Source organism: Pelobates fuscus, chromosome 5, assembly GCF_036172605.1.
Source record: "Pelobates fuscus isolate aPelFus1 chromosome 5, aPelFus1.pri, whole genome shotgun sequence".
Lineage (NCBI taxonomy): Eukaryota > Metazoa > Chordata > Amphibia > Anura > Pelobatidae > Pelobates > Pelobates fuscus.
The window spans coordinates 370,946,372-370,966,619 of record NC_086321.1 but is presented as its reverse complement, the minus strand read 5'-3'; the positions used below and the strand labels follow the sequence as shown (position 1 = coordinate 370,966,619).

At 39.4% G+C, this 20,248-nt stretch overlaps 1 protein-coding gene across 1 annotated transcript; it reads right to left on the bottom strand.

The window, feature by feature from the left end:
- Positions 1-949: 949 nt before the first annotated feature.
- Positions 950-19,580, bottom strand: LOC134612293 (uncharacterized). Its single transcript, XM_063456632.1, has 6 exons — positions 19,562-19,580; positions 19,427-19,477; positions 5,132-5,224; positions 4,769-4,855; positions 3,851-4,072; positions 950-1,122 (listed from the first exon to the last, which is right to left on the bottom strand). Exons 1-6 carry the CDS (start codon positions 19,578-19,580, stop codon positions 950-952), a joined length of 645 nt encoding a protein of 214 aa, XP_063312702.1.
- Positions 19,581-20,248: the final 668 nt, after the last annotated feature.

Genomic DNA, 20,248 nt, shown 5'->3' with positions numbered 1-20,248 from the left:
CTGTATACAACACACTGCCTGTGGCTGCTTAATTTATTGGCAGTGGATCGGTGATGAGAAGTTGGATTAATCACCAGTTAAATCCATAGATGGGAAAAGGCCATCTGAGGCCTACATAGATTGAAAGCGCAGATCTGAAGATTTTTTTCAAAGGGCGACTATCTAAGCACCAAAACAACTTGTAGTTTGAGAGGTTTGGGTGTAAAGACCATGCCCATGCAGTCTCACTACTCAATTATCTTCAATTTAGGAGTTAAATCAATGTGTTTAAGCAATCCTAGTTACACCTCCCCTGCCTGTAACTTAAAGTGCCTCCCTACACACCTCCTGCAAATGGAGATCTAATTTTGACACTACTGTTATTGCACAGTCTGTTTAAAGAGACCCCTATAGGGTCAGGAACACAAACATGATCCCTGACCAAATAGTGAAAACCCACCATTTAGGTGGCTTGCCTCCCCCCCCCCCCCTTAGCCTCCTCAGAATGGGTTAAAACCTTGTTTTCAGCTCTCCACGGGTCCGCCAGCGCTGGCCCCGGCCCCTTGTTGACAACAAAACTGCAGATTTTTAGTCGATCCAATGCTTTCCCATAGGGAAAGAATTGGATTGGCTAAAATCGGCAAGGGGGCGGTGCCAAACGCAGTTTTGGCCAATCATCACCTCCTCATAGAGGTGCATTGAATCAATGCATCTCTATGAGGAAAATTCAGCGTCTCCAAGCAGAGCGTATGAGTATAATTTATACACCAAAACTGCTTCATTTCAGAGAAAGTGGTTTTGGTGCTTGGAATATCCCTATAACCACAGATACTACACTGAGCCGATCCTAGCACTGGCTGACTTTATAATTAACAAGAGCCAAGACACATACAAGCAAAATTCACTTATATACATGACAGGCCTTAGGAACGTAGAAGGACCTGTATTTCCTGCTGAATTGGAACAATTGTTACTGGTCTGCATCCTCAAACTGTCCTTTCTCTACTGTATTACACATAAAGCATAAGGGTGTACTGGGTTTATGACGTAAACTGGGATTAAATGCTGTGTTTTCGGCCCACTGGAACTCTGTGACAACTCCACGCTGCTGCTCACTGTGAACATCTACCAGCTCTTCAATGTCTGTTGTAAGAGAAACAGCTTAGATTAAAATAAATAAATAAATAAGCTACTGGTATATACTTTTTAAAAATGATTTAGAAAAAGAAAAAAAAAAGGTGACAGGTTCCCTTTAATAATCTCATGACTACCAAAATCACATAAAACACTGGGTAATATTTTATGACTCCAAAATTATACAGCTCATTAACCTTTGGTACCGGCACCTAAATTCTAGAGAAAGATTAAATACAATTTATAAAGGAACATGTTAACAGAAGTTTCTTTTATTTATTTATTTTAAAAACCCTTATCTGGGGGGGCGGAGCCTGACCGCCAAGCCGTGCAGACACGCAAAGCACGAGCTCCTGCCTGGCGGGCCGAAACCGGGTTCAAAGCGACGGCAATTCTGCCAGAGGACCACCGAGGGTACACCACCCACGTCGGGGGTGTCCCACGGACCCGAACAAGACCACCCCGGAGCCTGTCGGAGCTACGTTAGCGGGAATCCAAGTGCGGCCTACTGGGACTAGGGTCAGGGAGAGGCGGCCGCTCTCCCCGACACCGGAACCCTCACGAGACCTCGCATCTCCCAACCCCCCCCCCCCCCCCCCCCCGGACCGGTGGGGGACATCCCGGTCCACATCGGACAAGCTACTGGCACAGAGGGCAACTGAACAGTCCACACAGCGGGCAAGGGCACCAAACTGCCAAGACGCATCCAAAATGGCCGCCCAGCGCCGACCTAACGAGCAGAGTACCTGCGTCCAGCCACCCACATACCTCCTGGGGGCCTTGGACCAGATCTGCACAAGCTTTTGGGCCACACTACACAGCCGCGGAATGACTCTCCAACAGGCGGTGAAAACTGTGGCAGCATGGGTCCGACCCGCAACGAGACGCCGATGCTACAGATACCTGCCTCAAGCTCCCAGAACAGCCATCCGGCGACGCAGATACCTGCGATCCCCACGGCGGGGAAAAGTACCACGCTGTTCCCACTCCCAAATACACATAAGCGGAATAGCCCACCCTGCCGACCACACAAGCACTCCACCTCAGCTATGCATCAAGCGCAGCACGACCCAGCTCACTCTAACCAGCGCTGCACACCAAGCAATCAAGCGGCTGCACATCCTACAGGCTACTACAAGGGCAGACTCCCAACACAGAAACGCCGAAGACATGAGGAACTGCCTAACAGAGCACCAGCGTTTCCCGGTGTCAGGGGTCGGCTGAACTTGCACTGGACTTACCCGTTCATGCCAGAGTCCTGCAAACGGCTATGTACTTTTACCTATGATTTACCCTGATCTTTTACATGCCCGGAAGCCCTAGCTAGTAACCTTTATTTTAAATTCTCTATCCCTCTGCAAAATGTTTATCTACGTTTGTTCATGCATTACAAGTCAGACAATCAACAATACCGCAGATGTATTTCGCTAGCTACACTTTTTATACCTGCATAAGTACTAATCGATGGGAGCTAGATTTGACTGGATAGCCAGTATAGGGGGCTAATTAACTACTCACTGTAATCTCACTGAAGTCTAACGGCTTCTTAACCTCAAGTCCTAGCATACTTAATGCTTACTGTGAATGTCCTATAGCGTGTTAACACTATGTGCTAGCTACATTCATTCTTACTTTACAGTCCTAACGGGATGGTCTAGCTTGAACAATATATATATAAAGTAGGGCCTCACGGTGAGAATTTAAACTTAGTCCACCATACCAGAAAAGAAGGCGAATATGTCGTAGAGATTTTTTCCTTAATTGTCTAATTCACTTACTAGTAGCATTTACTCTGCTAAAATCACGCTGGATGAACGGCCAGCAAATGCTTAGACGTTATGTTAATTATATCATATTACTGCATCCGTATGTCGACTAAATGGTTAACCTTTATACGCATCTAGACTAACGCATTGATAACATGCATGTTTCTATTACCTCGCTATGTTCAAGCTTTCTGCGAAAAGCTAGTTTTCTGTTATAAAAAAAATGTGCAGTACATCGTGACAAAGCTTGTATTCAACACTGCACGTCAAAAATAAAGAATTAAAAAAAAAAAAAAAAACCCTTATCTGCACAGCACAACTTATGATTTATTATTGGTATTTATATAGCACCAACTAATTCCGCAGCGCTTTACAATATTATGAAAGGGGGGAAATTTACAATAATTGAGACAATTAGACAGTGACAGAGGAGCAATAGGTAGATGAGGGCCCTGCTCAAACGAGCTTACAGTCTAGCCCAGGGATAGGCAACCTTCGGCACTCCAGATGATGTGGACTACATCTCCCATGATGCTCTAACACCCACAATGCTGGTAAAGCATCATGAGAGGTGTAGTCCAAAACATCTGGAGTGCCGAGATTGACTATTCCTGGGCTAGCCAATGTGCAACACATTGTCAAGCACCACATTACTGCTCATCTGTGGTAATTGGAAGAGTTTTGCGTCATAAGATCTGCCTCTGCTGCCAGCTTGCTCCCCTTCCCTTATTTGCTCCTGCGATTCAAGAGAATAAGATGTCACCACTCAAGACTGTGTTATCCCTAAAACTGATCTGTAATGCCCACAAACCACAAAACTCAGTAAAGGGAGTCCCTGTGTGGGACATTATAGGTTTTACAAGATATGTGGCAACCTTAGCATGTACAGTAAAACCCTGCTACATTCTTACATCTGGATTGGAAAGAGGAAGTGTGTTTTTGGAGGTTGTGGCAATGTAAGATTATCTTACCATATGGGTCCTCCACAGATTCAAGTACCTCTGCATCCCAATCTTCTTCCACATAATTACGATCTGAGGTATTTACTACAGTGCACGAATAGTCATCATAGTCTTCTTCATCTTCATCCTTCCAGTTTGGATATCTTCCCGCCACCCAAGCTTCAGAAGCTGCATCAGAAACGGAACTCTCCTTTTCATCGTTTTCATCAGATAAATCTAGCAAGTCTTCTTCTTACAAAAGCAAATGTTTTATTTAAGAAGCATAGCAAATAAAAAGCAAAAAAACTAAACAAAACCAGAAATCAATATGTAGCCAATACTTTGTGCACTAAGAATGTCTGCATGTTTAAAGGGACACTATAGTCACCAGAACAACTACAGCTTATTGAATTTGTTGGCTTTTTGCTTTGAAAATGCAGTGTTTACATTACAGGCTAGTGATACCTCCACTGGCCATTACTCAGATGGCTACTAGAGCCACTTTCCGGGGTAGTGCTAACACAGTGTGACTGCCATTCAGCGTCTCAACCCCCTGCATGGAGACAGTGAACTTTTCTCATAAAGATGCATCAATTCAATGCATCTCTATGAGGAGAGGCTGATTGGCTAGGGCTGTGCTTGCTCTGCCCCTGATCTACCTTCTTGACAGTCTCAGCCAATCCAATGCTTTTTGTGGAGAAACATTGTGATTATCTCAGATCACACTTTTGATTATGTTAGCCAGAGGCAGATCAAGGGGAGAGCCAGCAGCAGCAAACTGGAATAAAAGTAAGATTCTATTATATTTAGGTGGGTTAGATTGAGTTTTTAACACTATAGGGACAGGAATACAAGTTTGTGTTCCTGACTCTATAGTGTAACTTTAAATTATTTTATTGAATCCACAACATTTGTTGTTTCAGCCTGAGGTAAAGGAATTGTCCTCACCTATGAAATGGTTACAGGCTTCCTCAGGAAGCAAGAGGTCCTTCTCATTGTCTACATGATCGATATCTTCAGCATTATCACAAGGATCTGTAAGGATAAGTAAAATTGTAGCACTAACTTGGTTTACATGACATATCAGCAGTTGTCTAATAATAGACAACAATAGAAGGGGAATTTTTATTTATTTTTTGTTCTATAGCAGGGGTAGGCAGGTTGTGGACTACAACTCCTATAATGCTCTGACAACCTTAATGGCAGTAAAGCAACAGGGGAGATGTAGTCCATCTGGAGTGCCAAAGGTTACCTAACCCTGTTCTACAGAATTTTTTTAATGCTATATAAATATTTTTAGAGTCCTCGTACCTTTTCCATTGCAAAACGTACAGATGATGTTTTCACTTTGCTTGGTCAGTGGAGTCTGGTCTTTTTTTTCAGCTCGTGTAGCTTGAACATGATCTGCATAATTCAGCAAAATTGTCAGTTTCACATTATTATGTCCCTCTAAACAGGAGCGCTAATGGCAAACACAATATAGATAATGTATAGGAGCGCTTCTAAAGTGCAAAAAATTAAATATTATATAATAAAACTGTATTTACTGTGTCTATAGCTCATACCACACTGTGGTGTGTAATTCTTCCAAAAAACACACACAAAATGTTGTATATCCAATACAGTGGAGCGCTTGGTATTAATAATGAGGAGGTTGTTCACCTTGTGAGATATACAATATATTTACATTACTTTAAATTCACTTCTGTATCTTGAACAAACTGTAGTATAGTGTATACCTTTAGGAAAAATACAAACAACAAAAAAAATGATGCAGTACCCTTTAGTATGTTTATACAGTAAAACAGAGTAATGGGGAACTCACATTTTCCAGAGCTATAGCTTAGCTCTAGGAATATACGCCAGCAGGTCAGTTTAGGTGACCTTACACTTTTTCTTCGTTGAAGAGCAGTATTAGATTTCGTAGTATGTAATTGCAGATATCTCAAGAAAAGAGATTCATAGGTAGTGACATTGTTTAGGAGATATTCCAATATTAAAACAAGTAGAATACTCACAAGCCTGGAGCCTATAAATTGGCTCAGTAAATCAGCAGGATATGGTTTGGTACATTACCACCCTCTTTGCAGTACAGGAACTGTGATGGTTAAAAAACATAGCAAAGTAAAATAAGGTATAAAAATAAGTATATACTTTATTCAAACTTACAAATAAAATGTATAACAATTAAATAAGTCCCAGAGTTGCGTTTCGCTGAATGGCTTCCTCAATTCGGTGTAATAAACCATCCAGTTCCGAGTCCGTATATATGCAGCGGCGTACATACCGCGGTCGCAGCTGCGACCGGGCCCGTCACTTCAGGGGGCCCAGCAGCCCTGCGGACCCCTGCGACCGGGTACCTGCCATCACCATTTGCGGCCCAAGCCCGCGCAGCAAAACGCCGGGGCCGCCGTCCAAGGGGTCCATCGGGTGGCCCATGCTGTCAGGGCCACCCAATGGATTTGGATTGCCAGGGGGCTCGGTCAGCGCTGGGCACTTTAACAGCGCAACCAGGCCCCCAGTGATTACATCACACCGAGCTGGGAGGAAGTGACCGCACGCCACTCCTCCCAGCTAACACACAAACCACGCCGAAGGAAGGAGGAGGGAGTCAGAGTGGGAACCCACGGATCAGTTTCGCACCGGGGCCCCATGGATTGTGTGTACGCCACTGTATATATGTATATATAGACGGACATATTACTCTGTTTACTATATAAACATACTAAAGGGTACTGCACTGTTTGTGATTTGTATTTTTTTCTTAAAGGTATAAACTATACTACAATTTGTTCAAGATACAGAAGTTAATTTAACCCTTTAAGACCGGAGGGCGTACTATTACGCCCTATTTTTACCGGGCGTAATAGTACGCCCTCCGTTTTTTTCTTACTTACCCGGTCGCCGGCTATCCCACGCCGGCGGTTGGGGGGACTCCCAGGGAGCCCCCCGCTGCAGATCCTCCCTCCTGGTGGGCCCCCGGCCATGTGAGAGTGAGGTCCTTGCGAAGACCTCACAATCACATGGCCGGGTTTGTAATGACAGTTAGTCCCCCTGCTGACTGGAAATAAAATAAAATAAAATAAGTGTAAAAAAAAAATAATAATATACTTAGATCATATATATATATATATATATATATATATACACATATACATACTGTCCAATGCTTGCACTCCTGTAAAGATGTAGGTATAGCCCGGTGCTTGTCAGCAAAATTTATAGAGATCAAAGGTAGGAAAAGCACTCCAAGGACTTCTTTCAATGTAGAAAATAAGTAAATTTTATTCGGCAACTGCCATGAAAACTTCAACGTTTCAGTCCTGTGTCAGGACTTTCGTCAGGATGAAAGTCCTGACACAGGACTGAAACGTTGAAGTTTTCATGGCAGTTGCCGAATAAAATTTACTTATTTTCTACATTGAAAGAAGTCCTTGGAGTGCTTTTCCTACCTTTGATCTATATATATAAACACACACACACATACACACACTGTCTAGGTGTATTTTACTATATATATATATATATATATATATATATATATATTAATATCAAATTACACGTAGACTGATACTGATTAAATATATATATAAAAAATATGTAAATACGTTAAAAAATAAAATTAAAAAATAATTAAAAAAAAATATATATAGATGTGTGTTATTTCGTTCTAACTGTATTGTGATATTAATATATATATATATTTATAGCAAAATACACGTAGAACGAAATATATATCTATATACATAAATATATACGTATATATCACTATATATAAAAATATTTTTAAAAAATTATATATATATACACACACACACATATATATATACACACACACACATATATATATACACACACACACACACACACACACACACATATATATATACACACACACACACACACACACATATATATACACACACACACACACACACACACACACATATATATATATACACACACACACACACATATATATATACACACACACACACACATATATATATACACACACATACACACACACATATATATACACACACACACATATATATATACACACACACACACACACACACATATATATATATATACACACACACACACACACACACACACATATATATATATACACACACACACACACACACATATATATATATACACACACACACACACACACATATATATATATACACACACACACACACACACACATATATATACACACACACACACACACACACACATATATACACACACACACACACACACACACACACACACATATATATACACACACACACACACACACACACACATATATATATATATACACACACACACACACACACACATATATATATATACACACACACACACACACACACACACATATATACACACACACACACACACGTATATATATATACATACATATGTTAATTCTACACATATATTTATGTAATATTTTTACATAATTAGGTATCTTATATCTTATAGATGGTGACAAAGGTCCTCAGAAATGTTCCCATAGTAATAATTAGAGTAACTAGCTGATTATCTTAGCATTTATTCTTATTTTCTTTTCTTTTCTTTTTCCTTTCTTTTCATTTTTTTTTCCCCCTTTTTCCCTTCCCTTTTCTTTTTCTCCTATTTTCTTTATCAAATTAGAATGCGCACAGCTTATTTAGCCATATATCTATATCCATCTTTTTTTTTTTTTTTAGATTTATATTTAAGCCGCTTTCCATTTTTAGCTGAAAGATTAACTGATTTTTTATGGTTTCCCAATTTGGTATACTATTAGTTCTCCATCTTCTAGCTATAGAGATCTTTGCCGCTATTAGCGCATGAGTAAGAAAGTATTGAAAATCCATATTATATTGGCTAAGATTTAAGTGTAGTATAAATAATTCTGGAGACAAGGGTATTTTAGTATCGATTATTTCTTGGATTTTGCCTATAAACATTTTCCAAAATTCTATTATCAAGGGACAGCTCCACCAGATATGTAACATGTCTCCCGTCGCACTATCACACCGCCAGCAAATAGCTGATATGTTATGATCCATTTTATTCATGCGACTTGGGACCAGGTACAGTCTATTTATAATCTTAAAATGTAACTCAACTAAATTTAAGCATTTAATATGTTTAACCACAGACACCCAAGCTTTTTTCCAGTCGCTTTTTTCCAATTTTTTCTTTATTTTCAAATCTTTCTCCCATTTCTCAATGGCCGGAAAAATAAGATCTTCTTCCTCGAGTCTTAGTATCGAATTACACTTTTTTAATAGATTTTTCGTGTCATTCGCTTTCAGCAGATGACATAACTTACATTTAACTTCTGAATGTTCTTTATCTAGTACTTTGCTTAAGTAACTGTTAATCCTTATGAAGTTATATTTTTCTTTTTCTGGAAGAGCGAATTCTGTACTTAATTGTTCAAATGATTTAAGATTTGGTCCAATCATTAGGTCTTCTATATTTTGAATACCTGCTTTGGCCCAATTTTTTAAATTTAGATCTTCTATATTGTTTTCCAAAATTAGAATTGGTAAAGTGTTAATGATACGATTGTTAAGACCCATATTTTTTCTTATTTTGTTCCATGCTTCTCCAATATTTTGTAACACTATACTTTCAGAACATGGTTGGCAGTTATCTTTCTTTTTTTGCGTCAACCAAAAAAGGGTAGACAGATCTTTATTATATGACATTTTTTTTTCTATTGCATACCATCTCTCATGTTTAGACTCTGTATGTTGTGAGATAATGCAATGAGAGAGAGTACTCGCTTGATAGTATTGTTGTATCAGCGCAAGTCCTACTCCTCCATTTGCTTGTTTAATCGCCAAGAATTTTCTTGCCAGCCTAGGTTTCTTTGATTGCCATATAAATTTAGAGAAGGATTGTTGAATAAGTGATAGCCAGCTGTCGGGTACCTTCAAAGGAAGCATTCTGAATAGGTATAACCACTTTGGTAGAACATAGGATTTAACTATATTTATACGGCCCCACCAGGAGAATTCCAGATTTCTCCAATCTTTTAATAGCTTGTTCATTTTTAGAAGTAATGGGAGGAAATTAATCTCAACAATTTTGCTTGGATCTGTACAGATGTTAATTCCCAAATAATTAAATGATTTTTCAATCCAAGTAAAGTCAAACCTCTTTTTTATCTCTTTTTTTTCTTCCATATTTACATTACTCGCCAAAATAGTTGATTTGTCTGTATTTAATCTGTAGCCAGAAACCTGTGAAAACTTTTCTATAGTTGTCATGAGCTGTGTTATTGATTGTAACGGATTTTCTAAAGTTATGATCACATCATCTGCGTAAAGGTTTATTTTTATGTTTTCTTTCTTATGGTCAAAACCCGAGATGTTTTCTTCTTGTCTAATGGCAGATGCCAAAGGTTCTAATGAGATTATATAGAGTAAGGGGGATAGCGGACACCCCTGTCGTGTTCCATTAGATAATGGGAACCACTCTGAGCTAAAGCCATTCCCCTTTATTCTTGCTGTTGGGCCAGTGTATAGGGCAAAAATGTTCTCAAGAAGTCTTCCCTCCAATCCAAATCGCTGTAGTGTTTGTCTCATGAACTCCCAGTTGACCCTGTCGAATGCTTTCTCAGCATCTAAGGACAGGGTCAACATGGGAGTTCCAGTGGTCCAAGCGGAATCCAATATGTCAATCAATCTTCTGATGTTATGGGTTGAAGACCTCTCCGGGACAAACCCGACTTGGTCTCTGTTTATTATTTCTGATATAATTTTTTTTAAACGTTCTGCTATCATAGCAGAGTATATTTTAATGTCGGTATTCAACAATGAGATTGGACGATAATTCTTTATCTTCTCTGCATCCTTTTCTTGTTTAAGGATAGGCACTATATTTGCTTGTAACAATTCTGCCGGAATGCTATTAGGTGTAACAAAGGAATTGAAAACTTCAATTAGGTCCGTTTTAATATTATTTCCTAACAATTTATAAAAAAGGTTATCAAATCCATCTGGACCAGAGGATTTATTCTTTTTTAATTTGTTGATACAGAAAATCAGTTCTTCTTCTTGAAAAGTTTTATTAAGCTCCTGCAGTTGTATTTGTGAAATTTTTGGACTCTTTATGTTCTCGAGAAATGCACTAATGTTCGCCGTTTCGGTAGGATCTTTAATATTGTATAGATCTTGATAGTAATTTTTGAAGGCTTCTGCTATTTTTTCAGGTCTCAAGATAGTCTCTCCATTATCAATAATTTTGGTGATGATTCTTTTCGATTTTTCTTTTTTTATTCTGTTCGTCATTAGTTTTTCTGCTCTATTTCCGGTGTAGTACAATTTCTGTTTTAAGTAATGCAACGCATTATTAGCCTTTGTCATAAGGTGTTCATTAATTAATTTTTCAGTGTCTATAATTTCATTAGTAATACTCCGAGATGGTTTATTTTTATTTTGTTCAAGTAAATTGTCTAGTTTTATGTACAATTCAGCTAAATTTGCCTTTTTTTTATTTAATTTATTCTCTTTTGCTGCTAAGCTTATAAAAAGGCCCCTTATTACTGATTTATAAGCACACCAAGTCATTGCTGGAGAGACATCTTTGTTTCTGTTTTCTTTGAAAAAATAATCTGTTGTATCTTTGATTTGTTTAAGATTGTCTTCATTTTTAAGTAACCAGTCTTTCATTTTCCAGTCAGCTCTTGTTCTTTGATGTTGTTCTTTTATATCTAGGATGACCGGATTATGATCTGACCATGTAGTGGCTATTATAAAAACCTTTTTAATTTGGCTCGCTAAGTTTCTGTCCCCCAAAAAGAGATCAATTCTAGAATATGAGCAGAAAGCTTTTGAGAAACAGGAAAAATCCTTTTCCTTCGTATGAAATATCCTCCAATAATCTAAAAGTTGGGCTTGTTTAATTAATTCTGAAAATTTTTTAGCAGTCATCTTCAAGTTTCCATAGTTACTGGTTTTTGTTTTAGAACTTCGGTCTATCTCAATATCGGGTACGCAGTTAAAATCTCCCATAACCATAACTCGGCCCATTTTCACGCGTTCAGTTTTATTAAGTACTTTTTTAATAAATGCAATTTGTGATTGATTTGGTGCGTATATGTTCACTAACGTATATTTTTGATTATTAATTTCTGCTACTAATATAATGTATCTGCCTTCCAAATCAATTTCTTGGTATATAATTTTTAATGATATATTCCTAGAAAATAAGAAGGCTACTCCTCTTTTCTTTTTTTGGCTCATAGAGGCACTAATTATAGTAGGAAAAAATTTAGATTTAAGATTGTTTTTATCTTGCGTTCTCCAGTGGGTTTCCTGTAGGGCTGCAATCTGGATTTGTTCTTTTTTTGAGAAACTCAAGGATTGTATATCTTTTAAATTGTGAGTTTATCCCCTGTGCATTAATCGTCGCTAGCCTCATTTTATTTTATGTATCCTATTTCTTTTCCTTCGAGGACTGATAAGTTCACCATCTGTACTAACAAACATATAAAACACAACATAAAACGTACAATGTCTGCCTTTTACTAGGCAAAAAACGATGTATCTATTCCCTCCCTTGTGTTCCTCCCTACCTAGGCCTCCCATAGCCTTCGGGGGGAAGCCCTGCCAAAAACACAGGGAGAGAAAACAACAATCCAAAAACGACACCGACTCTCTAATCAGTGACGTCGAAAATGTCCCCATACTCTATGCTCGCAGAAAAGAAAAAGTGTCGAGATCTGCGAGCTAGAGTTTCTCCTTGGCCGGACGGGTGTAGTGGATAAAAATAATACCAGAAGGGAAAAAAAAATAAATAAATAAATAAATAAATAATTATTCCCATTTCATACTTTTTTTTTTTTCTTATTTTTTTGTTTCTTGTTTTGCCAAAATAGCTCTTTCGTTAAATTTTAGTGTAAGTTTAGAATTTTAATATATCTTTGTTTCTCAAATATTACATTTATTTGCATTTATTTTATATCAAAATATTTCTATAAAGTTACTTCTGATATTTATTCCCATTTCATTAGTTTTTTTCTTTCTTTTTCTTTCTTTCTCCCTTTATTTGATCTAAATAGCCTTTTAATTAAACCCAAAAAATTGTTTTTAGTGTATTTAGTGTATTTTATATTTTAATATACCTTTAAATCCAAGGTATTACCTTTATTTTGTGTCATAATCTTTCTATCAAATTACCTCTAATATATCGTGTATTTACTTATTATTATTGTGGTTAATATAAACACTCCTGTTCTTTTATCTATTTTAGTTTTTTCCCCTTTTTTTTTTTCTCCCCCTTTTTTCTCCCTCTTTTCCCTTCTCTTTTCTTCCCTTTATCACTTCTTTCCCCCATTTTTCTTAGTTTTCAGGAGAGATTTAGCTTAATAGTGTGGGACCACTCTTTACATTTCTATGGCCTCTAGTGTAGCTTTAATCCTAATTTATTTGTTTTATGTTGTGTTATATATGTGCGAGGAAAAAAAATAAAAAAATAAAAAAATACCTTGTGCAATAACTTATTTTAAATTCCCTTCTAGTAGCCATTGTTCTAATTTCTGCGGTTTATCAAAGGTCAGTCTTTGGTTATTATGTGTTAGGTTTATACGTGTCGGAAATCCCCAGGCATATTTAATTGCATTTTTTCTAAGGACCTCTGTCTGATTGGTAAAAAATTTCCTTTGAAGTCTGGTCTGTTATGAGAGATCTTGAAAAATCTTAATTTGATGGAAGATTGACCCCTTCAGGTCTTTTGTTGTCATTGCCTTCATAATTTGCGTCTTGAAACGGAATGATTGTAGGCAAATAATTGTGTCTCTCGGGGCTTGTTCTGGTACGTTACCAGGTTTATAAATTCTATGACATCTTTCAATGCCGCTTGTGCCGTTATCTGAATTAACCCCCAGAAACAAAAAAAACTCTACACAATAGTCTTCTAGATTTGCATTTACAACAGTCTCCGGGATCCCCCTAATTCGGAGGTTTTGTCTTCTAGATCTATCTTCTAAATCCGTAATCTTCTTTTTCAGGGTCTCTAGAGTTTCATCCAATTTATTTATATTATCCGTATTGTTTTTTTGTTGTATATTTATTTGGTCCGTCTTCTCTTCTAACAATACCACTCTTCTTCCTATATTTAGAATCTCATTTTTTATTTCTCTAGACTGCAGGTTTATTTCTTCTTTTATTTTCTCAAATTGGATCTCCAGGCATTTGGATAAATAACCGGCAGTGATAGATACGTTTTCTTCCCATGAGCTATCTGACAAAGTTTTGTCTATCTCAGTCTCTTTGGGGTCCAATATAGGTATTGATTCTTCTTGTATAGATTTAGTACTACTCCCCTTGTTTAATTGGGGAGAGAAAAAACCTGAAGTCCTCCTTTCTATAGCTGGTTCTTGTTTTTTAGCAGTTCTTTTTAAATTCTGTTTACCTTCTGAGTTTTTTTTGAGGCCATTTACTCCTCCTCTCTTTCCCTTCTCTTTCACTTTCTCTTTCTATTAGCGTTCTATTTCTTTCTCTGTTTTTTTTTTTTTTATATATTTTTTTTTTATATATTTTTTTTTTTTGTTTTATGTTCCTATATTTTTTTCTCAGTAAGGTTTCCTTTAAATCTTAATAGTTCTTAGTAAATGATTAAAGGAAGATAAGGATATCAATTACTGCGATAGTAGTGCAATAGTAGTAAATAGTAATACGTAGTAGGGTATAAAACCTGAATATGGACCTTAATGTACACTTAGTGACTGAGTGACTGGGTGATATATAAGCTCTGTTAGCTAATACGTGGATATAGCATACATGTAGCATATATATATAGCAAACCAGCCGGTATACTTATCCACTTCTCCGTTTAAGTGTCCTGGGGGGTCACTCCCATCACTCCCATCACTCTTTTCCAGCAGTCACTAGGCGGACGGAATTAGTTTTCCGCTTAGAAAAATAAGCGTTTGGGACCTGTCTTCTCTCTCGACCGCTCAGCAACCGCTCAGCAACACCGCTTCGCCCAGTACCGCCAACCGCAGCGGAAAGCAAATCAGGCGTCTTCCCTCACAACGCCCCGCTCTGCTCAGTGTCTCCCATCTTCCGGCCAAGGAAAAAAACCCGCGAGACGCGGCGTGCCTCCGTGCGCCGTCCCACGTCCTACGTCATCCCCCCTCCCATAATTAGGTATCTTAATTAATTACAATTAGCGGGACCTGCCTGACAACCTATGCCGAAAGTATAGGGAATTTAATTTGCTAGCACTATATTTAACCCTATAACTTTCCAAGACACCATAAAACCTGTACATGGGGGGTACTGTTTTACTCGGGAGACTTCGCCTGAACACAAATATTAGTGTTTCAAAACAGTAAAATGTATTACAACGATGATATCGCCAGTAAAAGTGACGTTTTTTGCATTTTTTCACGCACAAACAGCACTTACACGGACGATATTATTGCTGTGATACTTTTTACTGTTTTGAAACACAAATATTTGTGTTCAGCGAAGTCTCCTGAGTACAACAGTACCCCTCATGTACAGGTTTTATGGTGTTTTCAAAAGTTACAGCGTCAAATATAAGGCTTGTGTTTCATTTTTTTCACATTAAAATTCGCAGATTGCTTACGTTGCCTTTGTGACCCTATGGTAGCCCAAGAATGAAAATTACCCCTATGATGGCATACCATTTGCAATAGTAGACAACCCAAGGTATTGCAAATGGGGTATGTCCAGTCTTTTTTAGTAGTCACAAACACTGGGCAAAATTGGCGTTTTTTTGGATTTTTCACATACAAACAAATTCTAACGCTAACTTTGGCCAGCGTTTGTGACCAAATGGCTACTAAAAAAGACTGGACATACCCCATTTGCAATACCTTGGGTTGTCTACTATTGCAAATGGTATGCCATTATGGGTGTAAATTTAATTCTTGGGCTACTATACAGTCTCAAAGGCAACATAACCAATCTGGCGAATTTCAATTTCAAATGTAACGTGCTATATTTGACCCTGTAACTTCCCAAAACACCATAAAACCTGTACATAGGGGCTACTGTTTTACACGTGAGACTTTGCTGAATACAAATATTATTGCAGTAAAAGCAAACAGTATTATGACATTGACAGTTAAAATGTCACGTAGAACTAAAAAAAACTAAATTTCTTATTTTCTCCCATTTTTTCATATTAAATTATGTTACATAGCTAAATATTTGATATTAAATGAAAGCCCTGTTTCCCCTGAATAAAATGATCTATAATAAGGGAGGGTGCATTTAATATGAAAGAGGTGAATTACGGTTGGACAGACATATAGCGCAAATGCCAGGTTTTGTTTACGTTTTGTTCTGTTCACAACGTGTACATTTGGCTCAGTCCTTAAGAGGTTAAAGTAAAGTAAATCTATTCTATATCTCACAAGGTGAACTACATCCTCACTATTAATACCAGGAGCGCTAATTGGTCTAGATCGCAGCAACAGTTGAGGAAACGTTCCTGCATCATAAGCAATAACCTTTACATTATGCGGTCTTTTCCCCTGCCTCCCCATCTCACCAGTGCATCTAGCTTCTCCTCTCCAAGGCCCATGACACTTGTGCTCTTTCTCCAGTGGTGACTTTGTCCCATTCTTCTTCTCTGGTGTCCTCCCCTTTCCTCTTCCCCTCTCTTCAGTGCTGCTCCCCCATTTGTTTAATGTCCCCAACATTTACTCTGCATCCTGATCTATTTAGTGTTCACACTCAAAGTCTAGCCGCCAAAGTCATTTGCAGAGCCTGTGCAATCATAGGTTTTCACTCAGGACTCAGACCGAACAAGTCTTGCAGACAAATCCCTATGCCTAGGATCTCCGCTTTCCAATCTTTGCTAACATTTGTTTTAACAGTGGTCCCTCATTCCTCTGCCTCCCACGTCTCCCTACCTCTGATACATACCCTCTATTCTACATCTTAAAGAGAACGCAGGAATTTCACTGGTCAAATCGTCTTCTGTGTGATGGATGCAGGTAACATTCACAGCACCTGCCTAAACAGAATATTCAGTTAATGTTCCTTCAAATAACAGAAGCTTAGTAGATGTCTCCTCATATTATGACAAGGGAAAGCTCACATGTAAAATGTCTGCGACCAACCAGATTAGTATCACTAGTTCATTGCTCCAAATTTTAACATTTGTGGACAAAATGTCCTACGGAGTTTGAAAAGGCACACAATTCATGAATGGTCATCTAAAAGTGGAAATGGTGACGGATCAGAAAGAGACAACTAGTTCTGCAGCAGGTAGTGATGGAGTTGTATTGCTATGGGGGTAGTAAATGGGACATAAGTAGGATGAGGAGATAATACAATAGTTGCAGAAAACCACTTGGATAATGAGGAATAAGAACACAAATTGTTGAGAGAGCCCAAATACAAGTGTCGTAATAAGTTCTCGTGATAAACACACAAACACACCAAAAAACAAAACAAATATGGCCCAAATCTTTCACTAGCAGTCACTCTTTGTTGTAGCATGAGTGCTTAGTTTCTAACTTCTCCCTTACCAGACAGGACATTAGATGATTCGACTACGTAGTGGTAATGTAAGCTACTGAATAAATCACTCTCTGTATCTGAGATAATACCTAGCTGTTCTCTTGGCGCTCTTGGCTACCTTCAGGCTACTAAGTAGGGCATTTTAGAACAGCTTGTGTATATATTTTTTGTTTAGTTGCACCAATGTTAAAGGGACCCTATAGGCACCAAAAGAACTTTAGCTTAATGAAGCAGTTTTGGTGTATAGATCATGCCCCTGCAGTCTCACTGTTCAGTTCTCTGCCATTTAGGAGTTAAATCACTTTGTTTAAACAGCCTTAAAGACACATGTGAGTTGCACAGCCTTCATAAACATTTCCTGAAGGGGAGATCTACTGTTTAAACTTTCTTTATTACACAGTCTGTTTAATTTAGAATTTCTTATCCCCTGTTCTGTTATCAGCTTGCTAGAGCCTGCAGGTACCTCCTGTGTGTAGTTAAAGTTCAATTTACAATGCAAGATATAAAAACATCTAAAGCAAGTTAACATCTGATTGAAAATTTAAAATAAACTCATAAAAACAACAACTTTTTTTTTCATGCAGGCTGTGTAAGTGACAGCCAGGGGAGGTTTGGCTGCATAAACAGAAACAAAATTGATTTAATTCCTAAATGGCAGATAACTGACCAATAAAACAGGGGCATGATCCATTAAAAAAATGCTTCATCAAGCTCAAGTTGTTCTGATGCCTATAGTGGCCCTTTAACTCTAAAGAAATTTGTATTTACATTTTTATTGCTTTCCTGATAGCAGATACTTTGGACATTGGAAGGCGGAGCAACGCCTGAACTGAACCCACCACGAAAAACCAGAAACCATGTGCACGATCGGTCAAAATCATGACTTCCATGGAAATCCAGAACCCCTGAACCAATCTAGATTATTTTTGGATATGTTGGTCCCCCAGATCGGGGATATCAGGGGATGTGACTTTTGTGGGGTTTCCATGTGTTTTGGGGGTACTTTCGGGATGTTGTTAAGATGTATGTTTTCTGTGCCTGGAGATAATTGAGTTTAGTAGAGTTCCTGACTCAATTATCTCTCAGGCACAGGGGAGGGATTACCCTGTTGTGTGGGAGTGTCCTGGACCTGAGAGCCAATGTAATTATGTGTATGTTTTACTGTAGTCTCCTCTCAGGTCCGGAGGGGAATGCCCCTGGAATATGTATCTGGAAACCCCTTGCATGGGGAGTTGCATATAAGGTTGCATGTGGCTCCCATTAAACCAGTTCCTCTTCACCCTCAACATAGAGCCTCGTCTCATGTGTAGAAGGAAGAGCTATATTCACTCTGGGGATTGCTATACTCATTATACTCCCTTGGATTACAATCACTAGCTCTTGTAAGAGCTATCCTGCTTTACTCCCTGGATTGGGAAGCTACGCACTGGAAGCTGGATCCTGGTCTTGTGTCCATGGTGGGTGGAGGACAGCGAGACCCCAACCAAACTGTAAAGCTGTCTGCGGGGTTTACAGTGGTTATGGTGTCTGGTAGAGTGCATGGAGTACTCAGTAAAGACTAGGAAGCAATGATTTGCGGAGGCACCCAGTCGGGATGCCAGATGGTCTGCCACAGCCAATAACGGAGAAATTCCCTGATGTGGTCTGGGGGAACCCATTCTGCAGAGCAAGGATGTATGAGGAGATGTGGATCGAAGCCAGGCTTGTAGGCACTCAGGTGCATGGAAGCCAGCTTTAGCAGCCATGACTGATGACCCCGAAACCAAAGTAAGGTCCGGTCCATGTGGCACCAGGGCAAGGTCGGCTTGCGGTCACCCAGCAAGCACAAGTATATCAAAACAGGCCATATAAAGGAGGGGTCACCCTCAAGCTCAGTATCATAGGACCCAACCGTACAGTCAGAGGCAGGGGGTCACCCAACCCAGAAAGTGCCATAGGCACATTAGTGAGGCCCAGCAGTATAGTGGATACAGCGCACCAGTAGTATGGAAGTATAAAAGGGGGACACCCCACATACGACAAGGCCAGTATAGTGGATACAGCGTACCAATAGCATGCAAGTATAAAAGGGTGGTCTTACCCCACATATGACAAAGGCCAGAGACCTTGCTCCACTGAGGAGTGTCAAAGCCTGAAAGACCAAGACATGCTTACATTTAAATAAGATATAATAAAGACATAAAAGTGGGATGTATCGGGGGCGGAGCTTGACCACCAGCCTGCACGGACGCCATGCTTGCGAGCTCCTCAACACAAACACCCAAAAACGCAAATAACCCGAAAGTGAGAGCCCATCCTGACCTCAAAAGTAGCCAGCTACAACGAGCATCGACTCCCGAGGCGATAGATGCCCTTTTTTCAACAAAAGACCCAGCCAAGACGGAAGCGGAGAACGGGGGCCTACCCCGCGTTATGCCTCTCAGGCCTGGAGACGCTGCTCACGCGGCAGGCGAGCGACGACTACCCTCACGTCTTGCCCATCAGCCTGGCCCACATGCCAGCTATGGGCCGCCGCTCGCAGAAGACCACGGCGACGGATACCAGGGATATCGGGACTATGTTCCAGCGGCCAGCACCACCCCAACCCGCCCCTTCAGAGGCTCAGCGGCCCGTCACTACCCCGCGGCCTAACGCCTCCACACACCTAAACGAGCAAACAGGGGCTGACAGATCGGTAGCCACTCACCCGATGGCGCCTGCAGATCCCGCCGACTGCACACCGACAACCAGACATGACCTGAAGGTCCTATTATCGGACTTTCATAAAATACTGGCGAATGAACTCGCTCCCATTAAAACAGACATGAAGGCCATCACGGACCGGGTACAGGCCTCGGAGAGAGATATTGCAGATATCCAAATGCAGGTGACCGAGCTCAAGAATACGGTGCAACAGGTCCGG

Coding starts and splice junctions, on each gene's coding strand:
- LOC134612293 (XM_063456632.1), bottom strand. Junction 5,225..19,426: donor TGGCCTTTGTCATATGTGGG/GTAAGACCACCC, acceptor TGAATTATGCAG/ATCATGTTCAAGCTACACGA. Junction 4,856..5,131: donor TACGTTTTGCAATGGAAAAG/GTACGAGGACTC, acceptor TTATCCTTACAG/ATCCTTGTGATAATGCTGAA.